General features: G+C 37.2%; 1 protein-coding gene across 2 annotated transcripts; it reads left to right on the top strand.

The window, feature by feature from the left end:
* The first annotated feature begins 2042 nt into the window (after nucleotides 1-2042).
* On the top strand, nucleotides 2043-9016 carry LOC124424298. Of its 2 annotated transcripts, XM_046963137.1 has the most exons (10): nucleotides 2043-2187; nucleotides 2678-2955; nucleotides 3085-3198; nucleotides 3294-3485; nucleotides 4890-5121; nucleotides 5620-5779; nucleotides 6608-6866; nucleotides 6931-7192; nucleotides 7420-7626; nucleotides 8488-9016. In XM_046963137.1, exons 1-10 carry the CDS (start codon nucleotides 2127-2129, stop codon nucleotides 8745-8747), a joined length of 2025 nt encoding a protein of 674 aa, XP_046819093.1. In that variant the 5' UTR covers nucleotides 2043-2126; the 3' UTR covers nucleotides 8748-9016. The 2 variants fall into 2 exon arrangements, with proteins under 2 accessions (XP_046819093.1, XP_046819094.1); XM_046963138.1 differs by lacking the exon at nucleotides 2678-2955 and having other exon boundaries at nucleotides 2056-2187.
* Nucleotides 9017-11900: the final 2884 nt, after the last annotated feature.

Here is an 11900-nt window from a genome sequence, read left to right as displayed (position 1 = left end):
GAAAGAGAGGGAGGAGATTGCGGAGGAGTAAAAAGAGGAGAGGGGAAAAGAGCGAGGGATCGGTCGCGTGCACGGTGCATATAATACTCGAGTCAGAATCTAATAACACGGTGAGCCCCGGTATACGCGTTTCTTTCGTTCCGTCGAAATCGAATTGATATATCCGCGGTGTGTGTATACACACGGCCGCTTCGCCGTATGAAATCGCCACGAGCTGTCTCTTTATCTCTCTTCCTCCGTTCCTCTTTCCCTCTCCCCGCAACAAGATTATGGTAATTGACTATCCGACTTGGAAACCCCCATCAGGCATATCAATTACGTACGTATGCATCCCAACCGGGAATTTGCCTTTGATCCGCTCAAACTCCAAGGTAACACAATTCACGCCTGCGTCTAATCTCAAATGGGATTGCCTGATGGCACAAGGGACATTGAAATGGGCTTTTCCGACTTCACAAGAACGAGTCGTTTCGATAGGCACCGACCGAATGACCGGCCTCTTCTCCGCTTTTCCCCCCGCGCGTATCAATAATCTGGTTACTTCTTCCATCTCTCATTCTCTCTCTCTCTCTCTTGGTCACTCACCGTGCTCGTATATGCACTTATGTGTACATGCTACGTATCAAGGAAATCATTTCGAGAATTTTTTTCCACACTGACCGTTTTTACTCAGAGAATTATCTACCGTACCGTATACATGCGATTAAGTTTTATCGAAATTGATTTATTCGTTATCGACATGTCGATACGTTTGTAAATAATTTCATCGAGTATTTTATAAGATAAGATAAAATCTCCCTTCAGTGCCCGATCGAAGATTAAATTTTTATGTAAAAATCTAAGGTTTGTGTGTGTACAGTGTATACAGATCCATTCATACATCCATCCATACATACATACATATATATATATATATATATAAATTATAGATACATTGCACACGTAAGTTTCCATTGAATCGACGAATTAATGGATAATTTCATTTCATATCATTACGGAAACATCGGAAAACAGAGGTATTCGTCGAATTTACTTACGTCGGAAATTAATAATATATGTAAAGCTTTGTATCGAAACAAAGTCGATTATATAGAATGAGAGATGTCTAATGCGCTCTAGGAAGATCCAAGTTAGAACTTAAGTTGGTAGATGTCGAAAACATCGTTAGTAGACGTCACACGAACAGATATATATATTTATATATATGTGTGTGTATATATATATAGAGGAAGAGAGAGCACAATGTTCCACGATTTCATGCTTTAATAATACAGGAGAAACTCTCATCTAAGGATTGCCAAGCGACTCTTGATTCCGCCGGTGGCGTATCGTGCAAACGTTTAATCTCTTCATCTTTTCGCAAACGAATGTTTATTCGGAAAGTACGTATGTATACGAAATTCTAAAACAAAGTAAATAGAGTACTCTAAACCATGCCAGTGACTCCAGAGGCTAGCGATCGTTTAATTGGAACGAATCACTATTTCAAATAGACTCGGCAGATGGCACGTACTTGATAAGAGGTTAAAAGTTAAGGACGTAGCGATAATTACCAATATCATATCTCGAACGGTGCGAACGCTTTACAATACGATCAATAACTTTGCTATCTTCGTTGATATATATATATATATGATATATATATATATATATATATATATATATATATTTACGTAGGAACAAATGAATGCGCATAAGTGTTGATCAAACATATAGGGATGTGGACGTGTTCTCAATTTCATGATAACACGAAAACGTGGATAATGCTGAGAGATCGTATCGACAAGTAAACCAATTATATATCAACAACAGATACGATATTTTCTTTTATATAATATTATATATGTATGTATGTATATAATAAAAATCGGTGATAAGTTTCATAACTAAACTATAATGACTCTACAAACATCAACGTTTTCGCACGTAACATAATAAAACGAGTTAAATCTTTGATGGCGTTTCTTGAAACGTTTGTAATGCGATAAAAGAAGCTTAGAAAAAAAAGTCTGCGATAATCGTTAACCTTAAAAGAAATTTCTCTATCGTTCGACTACCACGACGTGATATAAAAGAAGTCATTCGATCTTGAAAACGATCTAAGTTCTTGCGGTTTTAGAGGCAACATGACGCGATTCATTATTTTCATGTGCCTTTTGGCGGTACAGTTCAACCATGGTCTTTCGGGTAAATCTTCAGATTTATTGTTCCACCAACGGGTCCCACCCTTTCTCTGTACGTACGTGGCGAACCCTCCGTTTTCCTATTTCAAAACGTGCGGCCTTTCTCGACTGTCCGAATCACGAGTATACCTCTCTTTCACTTTCAACGTACCTTGCATGGAATTTATTAGACATTATTCTTCTTTTCATCCCGTGACAGCAAAGACAAGGGAAGAAAAGGCGCGACATATCTACATATGGATATATATATATGGATATATATATATATATATATATATATATATATATATATATATACATAACTATGTGTGGAAAAATGGAAAAATCAAGAATCACTTTTTCACGGAATACGAGGGATATTATCGTTCCTCAGTTCTCCTTTATCTCACGATAAACTCTATTGCCGTCCATCTTCCTCGCCAATCGTTCTCCATAAAGTATTCGAAAGAAAAAGAAATAAAATATATAGCGAGTTAACTGACATGTGCTTTCAGTGAAAACGGTAATGTTTATAAGCGGAAACTCTCTGACATTAAAAGTCACAGAAAGAGGTGTCAACAAATGTGTCGTAGAAACGAACAAAGGACGAAGATATACTTACAAACCTGATTATAAATTTATCGATGAAAATAACAAGCTACATAGTGACATTTCTACCTGTTCGCTTTCAATAGCCAAGCCTTTTTTGAACGATACTGGATACTGGAAAATCACGCAGTATTACGAAAATAAAGAATTTCAGATTTATGACTATTACATATATTCTGAAATGGTAGAGATCGTTAATCTTATAAGGATATTAAAACATTACAAATAAATTCTATAAAACGAACGTTTTCCGCTATCGTTCTTTTAAATACAAGATAAATTTATTCTTACTTCTCGTACGTATTGATTTTAGGTTGGTACAATCAGCCCTAGTGAAACTATAATTGTTTACGAAGGGCATTACGTGACTGTAAAGATTGCAAATCAGCTTGGAGATATAATCGCCTGTAATGTGACAAACTCAAAGGTAAAACTTTTCAATGCGTTATTCTTATCGATATCCAGGTGTTATAACACAAGGGCAAATATTTATAACTTATTCATTTTCATTTATTATTTTAGAAAGAGACATTCGATATTTTATCCGAGAGCAAAAGAAATGTTGAAAAGTACGGTCATTGTGGTGTTCGAATTTTGGTAAATTCGGAACACCAGGGTAAATGGCATCTCTATGCGATTTACAAAACTAACGAGCTCGTATCTGCTAAATTCAATCTTGATGTACAAAATGAGGATAAAGTCATAAAAGAACAGGTAGTTTTGTAAAATTGAAGAATTCTATTGATCGAATCTGGACAAAAAAATATTGGTCGGTATTAAAAAATCAGGTCTCTCTAAATAATGCACATTGGTCGTCTTCGGCTTTCAGCGAAACTAGTTAAAACGAAAGGGAACGAAGCAAGTATAATTAAAAATTAAAAAGCGACAGGTTGAAGGAACTATCGTCTCATGAAGTTCCAACTGGTGTTTCGGTGACCCTCCCTTTGGCCGATGTTGGAAGGGTCCATTCTCGAAATTCTTTCTCTCGCCTCGGTACAATCGATGCGATAGAACGACTAAACTTGCCCGTTCGACTCGCACTCGAACGTTTTCTACGATGTAGCAATGGTAGGAGGGAAGAAGAGGGTAGTCTGATGGTAAAGCTTGTCACCGAAAAGAGGGTCCGAAGAATAGAATGAAAAGCTCTTAGTCTATACACGATCTCTCTTAAATTTCTGTTTAGAATTTGACAGTGATTTTCTCTTAAGTGAAAAACGATTTAAACGCCACGTGTCTCCTTTAAGCGAGCCGTTTTACTTTTACTACTTATGAACGATTTTATTTGATTTATTTTTAACAAACTTTTCATACTCAGTCCTCTCTAAACGAAATCCTCCAAAGTGTTCGATTAAATTCTCAGGAATCGGATAAATAGAGAGATACAATTGATAGTACGAGAAGATGGTACGACACTTTCAGGAAACATTTCGATGTTCTCCAGAAACACGTTGGATCATCGATATCGCTAACGGAAACACACCGGTAACGATATCAGTGTGACAAGAGAGAGAGAGAGAGAGAGAGAGAGACAAAGAGAGTTTCACTTAGTTTAGAGCATGAAGTTACATCAACTCACAGTCGGTTAGTATAATGGAGGTTTGGCGACGTAGTCGGGTTTGGATTAATGGTGCTAAAGGAAGCAAGGAGAGGTATCACGTCACTCCAGAAAATACGAGCCGTCGTGACGCGTAAATATTTCTCAACGAGATTCCTTCAACGTTAAGAAATCCTTTCGACATCTTATCCTTTATATAGGAACAATTTTTAAGGATCGATAAATTCTACCCGTGATCGAAAATACGTAACTCTTCCCTACAAAGACACATTAATTTTCCTTTTTATAAAATACAAGCACGTTTACATGAATTTTATTAACATTATCTTTTGCTATATTTTCTTTTTCTTTTTTTCAAGCGATAATCCTTATCGAATTCACAACGTCCACATATAATAATTCTAATAATAAAATAAATGGAACCGATTTAATTACCATTTATACTCGAATGAAATATTTTTCCCTTTTTTTTTCCATAATTCTATTTCGTCGTTGTTATCCGATTGTCATTCTCATTGATTCATTCGAATATGTCACTTATTTATAATATCTTGTTGATGCAGCAAAATATAACATTGGAATTGCGGTCACCAGCCAAGATAACTCTCGACAGCATTAAATCGACGTATTGTCAGCTGACAGATTCTCATGGCGTGAAATTGCCCTTGACGATCGGAAAATGTGAATATGACATTGCAATCGTCACTCCGTACTACGACGGACTTTGGAAAGCTCGTTATGGATTAAAGGGAAGACTCATTCCGGTCGAAGTCGACATCATGATTACAACTTACGGTGAGAGGAGACTTTCGAGCCTTTGAACGGAAAGTCTTCGAAACGGACGCGGAAAGAATGTTTCCTTCGAGGGGAAATCTATTGTTGTCCATCCATAAAGGTCCCGATTGTCCTTTCAGACGCACGACATTTCAACGATGGCGTCTTATATTCGCGAAAATGGAGAAACCCTGGCGTACTCTCGGTGATTTCACGAAATTCCAGACGGAATATTAATCGTCGCGTTGGCAACGAAAAATAGGCATGTTTCTGCGGTACCTCGACAATTTTTCTCTCTCTCTCTCTCTCTCTCTCTCTCTCTCTCTCTCTCTCTCTCTCTCTCTCTCTCTCTCTCTCTCTACGTATACGTATATTTTCTTCCGTCCTCTACAATATTTAACTTGCCGCAAAACGTTATAAATCTATCTCGGAAAACGATTGATCGTCTTCGTCGAAACAATCTCGTATTCTAAATGCATGCATTAATTAATTAATGAAATGAAAATGTGATTATTATAGATCCAGACGCTGTTATTACTAACGTCAACGTCACTAAAGACGAAGTTAATATACTCTGTCGTGTACGCAAACGTACTCTACAGGATGGTCTTCAATATTGTCTCTTTATCAGCCCAAATGGTACAATGTTGCAAATTAGTCCAGGTGTCGGAAGTGGCAAGTACGTGAGCAAACACATTTCAACCTGTAATTTTTCAATGGGATTATCTATAAAGAAGATTACACGAAATAATATTAAAGTTGATGGGGTGTGTAACGCGCATCGTACGTTGTTATCGCGCTTTACGACCAAGCGAATATACAAGATAAAAAAAAATAGCATTAAAAGAAATTAGCTGAAAGTCGCTTTAACTAAAGTTTAGTCTTTGATTTATGCGATTTTTAAACGCAGAAAAGAAAATGAACGAATTAAAGATTTTGGACAAAAAAAAATGAATTGAATATCTTTGATAAACGTTCGTGAAATATGCAAAAGGACGATGAGTATCGAATACAGTGGCGCACTATGGGTTAATGCTACCATTGTACAATATATCTATGGTTCATTTATACGTTTCCCCTTTTTATCCTTTTTACTTTTTTATTGACACACACCTTTGTCTTCTCAGCTATGGGTGTAACACGTCGACTCGTAAAATAGTGCGGCATTGTATTACGCGATATGGTCAACAGCACCGCGATTATTTATTGCCACGCATAGACTAATAAAGTGGAACAAACGAACGTACGCGTATCTGTAGGCTTTAAAAAATTTTTACGAGTTTTACGTCGCAGTCCCACGCGTATATGAGCGTACCCGTAAAGTTAAGTAATCCGTAACATGAAATATGCACGAAAAACGAGTACATTTCATGAGTAAAATGCAATTCGAATAGGGAAATGTCTAAAAATTAAAGAAAAAAGAAAGATTATTCGCACCTATCCGATGTATTCGTTTCCAAGTCGAATCAAAATTATTTATTGACTTTTAACGCTTTTAAACCCACAGATACCAGTTTTATCAAGGAACAAATGAGGAAATAACTTGCGGTATGACGATTCATCAGCCAGAAGAATATGATTATGGTGTATGGAGATGCGAGATGGCAATGAAATATCTATCAGGATTAGATGCACGATATGGTTCTATCTTGTATCTTGACTATAATCATCAATCACAAGAACCAACGAATCACAAATTTTTATTGCCAAGGAACATTAATACTTTTGCCGAAAATGTGATGGTTAAACGAAACGACAGTTTTACGGTAATTACCAATCATCATATACCGAATTACTACGATATATATAACGAGCAACATCGATTTCTAGATCAAGTGTAGTACCAATATGGTCTTGAATTATTGTTGGCTCCGAAGTCCAATTGGAACAACATATTCTATCATCATGGACAAAGAAAAGAAAAATGCTTTACCGCCTAAAACGCTTTTTTACGAGGGCCTTGGTTTCTCGCAAGGTGAATGCGGTGCATTTATAAACAATGCCGTGAACGAGCATCAGGGTAAATGGAGTTGTTACATGGGTATTAAAAATCATAGCGAGGTAGAAGCCGCCGTATGGGTCACCGTTACAGGTCGATAAATTTTAATTGAGAATTATTTAAATCTCACTGGCACGGCTCATTTACTGATAATAATAAGAACAATATATTTCAAATGATGCAATAAACGTTACGAAAGCTCCAATACAATTATTTAAAATTACATGAATAATAATTACAGGAAAAAATGTTTCGTGCCAATAAGGCGTCCTCATATGTAATGTCGTTTATTTGCATATGCAATGAAAATTATTTTACAGATAGTTACGTGTTTGCGGAAAAAAAGGAAGTGACGTTTAATGGACGTAACAACTTGAATTTGTCTTGTCATCTTCTTACCAATTTAAGTAATAGTATCGATTATTGTCGATGGATACGACCGGACGGACGTGGCATTCACGATGACACGGTGAATCATCGATACACGCCCGAGATGTACGAGAGACGTTGCCAACTAATTATTCTCGGTAAGTATGACTAGCGACGATATTCTATCTTGATCGATAAGGATTAGAGTTTTAACGTGGTATGCCGCGTTAAAAATCTAATCCAATAAATTTTTCCAGCGTGCATACATACTTTTCCATTTGTGAACAGCACAAATACAGCACAAATATTCATGAATTTTCGTCGTTTTTAATAAAGTCGCCCGCTAAAATTCTTCACTTGTTTTTTCATACTTTTCTTTTATTTTATTTTTTTTCTCTTTTTTCTCTTTTTTTTTTTCTTTTTTCCTTACAAAGCATAATAAACGCATACCATCGAAAATAAGCATAATGTTGGTTTATTATTAATTAAATTTCAAATTATTGTCATAAAGTACCAAATTATACGAAACAAACGTTCTCTCGCTACGCGTTCTAGTTTATAATTATTTTTCAAGCCAAACAAAATAACGATTCAAAACAATTCAAAATATAAATATCGCGATATTATGAAGGTAAAAATAGGATGTTGGTGAGATCGGTTACGCATTCAATCTACTTTGCTTTTCAAAAAAAAAAACCTGATCGTAGTCAGTCGCGCGCATGCTTTTACTTTCAAAGAAGCCAGCGTTTCCGCCCGAAGAATACCAACTACGGGAAATAGTGACGCGCTTTCACGAATAAAAATCGATTCAGGGCTTACCGAGAAGCGAGCCGCGAAACTATGAGATCGGCTACCTCTGAGAAAAAGTTTAGTTCGAATGAAAATTTCCATTCGCGTCGTGGAGGATGATATCGTCGAATCCTCTCCACCATCCCTTTCACCTCGTTACTGAACCGAGAGATCTCAGCTTTCGTAAAATCGAAAAGTTTCTTTTTCACGCACTTCGATATTCCTTTCAGGAAAGAAATTTCAAGCAGAGGACGTGGGCCGTTGGACCTGCGTCGCCGGTCTCACCGGGGAGAGCATCCAAGAGGTGTCTACCGGCATATACGTAAATACGTCGCTTATACAGTCAACAATTCTAACCGGTATCATAATCGGTACTTTCGTCTTTTTTATCATCGCTGTGAGCATCGCCATTTTTACGAACTTCTGTAAGAAGAAATCAGCCGCAACTTTATCGAAGTATCCACCTCCATACGACACGGTTATACATTAATGAAATCCCAACGAAATCGATGATGTAGACGCGATATAATTACAAGGACTAAATCGATACATATACGTGTCGAACGATCGAATCCGAAATCGTTCCGGAGGAATCACTCATCGTGAATACGTTAGAACGTAGGAAAAAAGCTATGCGATTTCTATGGGAATGTCGATGGTAAAGGTTTCTAACTTCGCCGATAGACAGTTCATTTATTCTGTAAAGTTTTAAAATCTATTGTACGAGAGTTTATTAAAGGTTTGACGTTCCTTCTAAAAGTTACGGCCCTTCCTTCTTTTTTTTCTTCTTTCTTTAGAAAAACATGAATATTCTTCAACTATCCCTGCTCACCGTAAACCGATAACGAGTTATCGAGTTTTGTCAAACTGTTTCTCCTCTTTTGTTATTTATTTACTCAACTTCCATTTAAAGAACTTCCGTTTAAAATGGTTTCGATTTTGAAGCAACACGTTCGACATCCGCAACGTTTTTATCAGACATTTTTAAAAGATCAATGATAGCCCTGAGTACAATTTTTTCCTCGTTAAAGTATCTTTTTTCGTATAATGATAATCGACTTTCTGTGATTTACAATACTCCATTCCCTTCGTTCAGAAGACACTCGAACGCCATAATTTATATCATTTATTTGATGAATTCATCTTTATCGATCGTGCGCCGTTCTAAAACATTCTGTAGGAAAATTTTTGCTCCTTTCCTATCGGCTAAAACCATTGGATTCTTCTCGCAAGATGCGTATCTCCGTTTTGTTTGGAATTTAAAAGACAGAATCCCCTGAGTTTATATCGACTATATGACGAATGGAACATTCAAGAATAGAAAAATCGTCGACGCTCTATCTCGGGGGAGAGAGAAGGAAGCGAGAAAAGAGAGAGAGATAAAGAGAGAGAGAGAGAGAGAGAGAGAGAGAGAGAGAGAGAGAGAGAGAGACAGACAGACAGAACGTTGACAAACTCTCGTCCCATCGGCAAAGCAACCCCTCGTGTTTGCCTCTAGTATACTTCGCACGTCGAAGGGGCGAAATCACATTCGTGCACGTTTACGAACGCCCATAGGATGAATTTACATGTGCGACAAATAAACGTGTGTGTGTGTTTTTGACGCCATCCGATTTCGAACTGAACGAAGAAGAAGTAAAAGCATAAGTGTAGAAATTTAATAAGATGCGACGAATAATTTATAAACTCTTAAGCGTATAAAGGTATCACAAACTTGTAATGAAAGAGCATAGGATTACTTATTTTTTAACAAACTATAGATCTTTAAAAAATCACTTGAATAAGAAATCGAATTGTTTGAAGGATGAATTGTAAAAAAAAAAAAAAAAAAAAAAAAAAAAACGAAGAAGAGAGATCCTACGCCACTGAAGATGAATGCACGAGAGCAGTTGCACATTACAAGTATCTATCCGGATGCACGTATGTGCATAGCTAACGCTTCTTTTCTTTCATTTTCTGTTTACGCACGTGACTGCATGAGCGCACACATGAGCACGCAAAGGCAAAAACAAGGTACGTGTACGTGCGAGAGAGCGAACCTAGTACCACCGGCATGGCCACACAACGTTTTCAGAATTGCCTCCTCCGTCCTACGCTCTCGTGGTCACTCCTAATAAGATTTACTGCATAACGCGTACGCACGCAAGCACACAAGCTTTATTTCTACCTTTACGCCCAAAAATTCCCAGTTTATGCGACGTTTATTAACGATATTTTTTTTTCTTCTTTCTTTCTTTCTTTATAAGTTCCCCCTTTCTCGCACGTTCATTTTGATTTTCTATTACAAAATGTCGCCTAAGATCATAATACTACGTATCCTATTAACATATCGCATTATGCATCAGGTTACTCTTTCATGAAGATATTCATATCGTTGCGTCAATCTATATAAATAAACGTCTGAATAATTTCATAGGATAGAAGAATATTGTTGACGAAGTGCATAAACTTTGTAAAGAATCGCGAGGGCAATGAACTCGGGATTTGTCTTTTTCATGAAATTAAAGAAGATACGTCGATTCGGAAGATATCTCAAAACAGAGATGCATCCTTCACGTTGTATTATCTTTCTTTAATTTTGTTTTTATTTATTTATTTTCTTTTTTCTTTAATCTTCATTAAGCAAAGATCTCTATCCGCTTTTCTCTTTACACAATCAAATCCAATCAATGAATTTAAAGAATAGTTCTATTGGTACTCGCTGTATTGTGAGAATTGACAATAGGAATCTCGAAGCTATCGAAGCAACAGACAACAACGGGAGATAGAAAATCGTTCGTGTGCGTCACACGAATGATTCGCGCACGTGACCGAACGCGTGTACGCACGTACCTAGAGAACACGACAGATGCACGCGAAAATGGCAAAGAGGCAGAGAGAGAGAGAGAGAGAATGAGATAGAGATGAAGAGAGTGGCGTCACCTCGATTATCCCAGGATCCGTGGTCCAGAGAGCTTCGAGGGCCATCGTTCCGTTCTCCTCTCATCTTCGCTTTCTGTCTCTCTCTCTTTCCTCTTTCGTAGCAATAACATCCGGACCGGTGGTGGTAAAGGATAATAAACTTGAGAGTTGGCAATCGCTTTTCGACGTTGGCGCGGTACGCGAACTTCTGACGAACCAATTAGAGAAGCAGACGCCGGGCAATCAGACTACCGTGCGCATTGTTACGTAAATCCTATTCGGTCCGTTGCGGTTTGAAAACGTAACTATCGCGATAGAAGACGCTCGCCTTTCCTCGTTCACTCCTTCCCATCCACGAACATCATTAATGGATTTTTTTTTTCTTTTTATTTTTTTTTTTTTTTTTTTTTTTTGATTATGAAAGAAAAATTCCGCCCAAAGTAACTTTAATATCATGGCCCGGATGGATTATTTGCGATTTTCGAGATTTCACGTTCGTTATGAGAAAAACCAACGAATTAAATCCGTTAAGAATGGCGAGATTCTTTATTGGAAATATAATTTCCTCACTGGCTCCTAGCCATAACGATCATTTGTCTTCGAAGAAACGACGACTGTGATATACACGTGTATATCTATAAATATACACGTATATAATAGTTCAATTCGGTTCCCTCGGATGAATTTGTGTTAACGCGGATACTATTTACATAATCTTTACATAAATCTGACTGGACTGCTG

Source organism: Vespa crabro, chromosome 5 (assembly GCF_910589235.1).
Source record: "Vespa crabro chromosome 5, iyVesCrab1.2, whole genome shotgun sequence".
Taxonomy (NCBI): Eukaryota; Metazoa; Arthropoda; class Insecta; order Hymenoptera; family Vespidae; genus Vespa; species Vespa crabro.
Note: the sequence above shows the minus strand (reverse complement) of the source record. Positions and strands in the feature narration are given on the sequence as shown.

What these genes read in the sequence shown, in the direction of transcription:
- LOC124424298 (XM_046963137.1), top strand. Translation starts at nt 2,127, where the DNA reads ATGACGCGATTCATTATTTTCATGTGCCTTTTGGCGGTACAGTTCAAC. An exon ending in ATAAAGTCATAAAAGAACAG is followed by an intron (nt 3,486 to 4,889) that starts GTAGTTTTGTAA and finishes TTGTTGATGCAG; the next exon opens with CAAAATATAACATTGGAATT. An exon ending in AACGAAACGACAGTTTTACG is followed by an intron (nt 6,867 to 6,930) that starts GTAATTACCAAT and finishes ATCGATTTCTAG; the next exon opens with ATCAAGTGTAGTACCAATAT.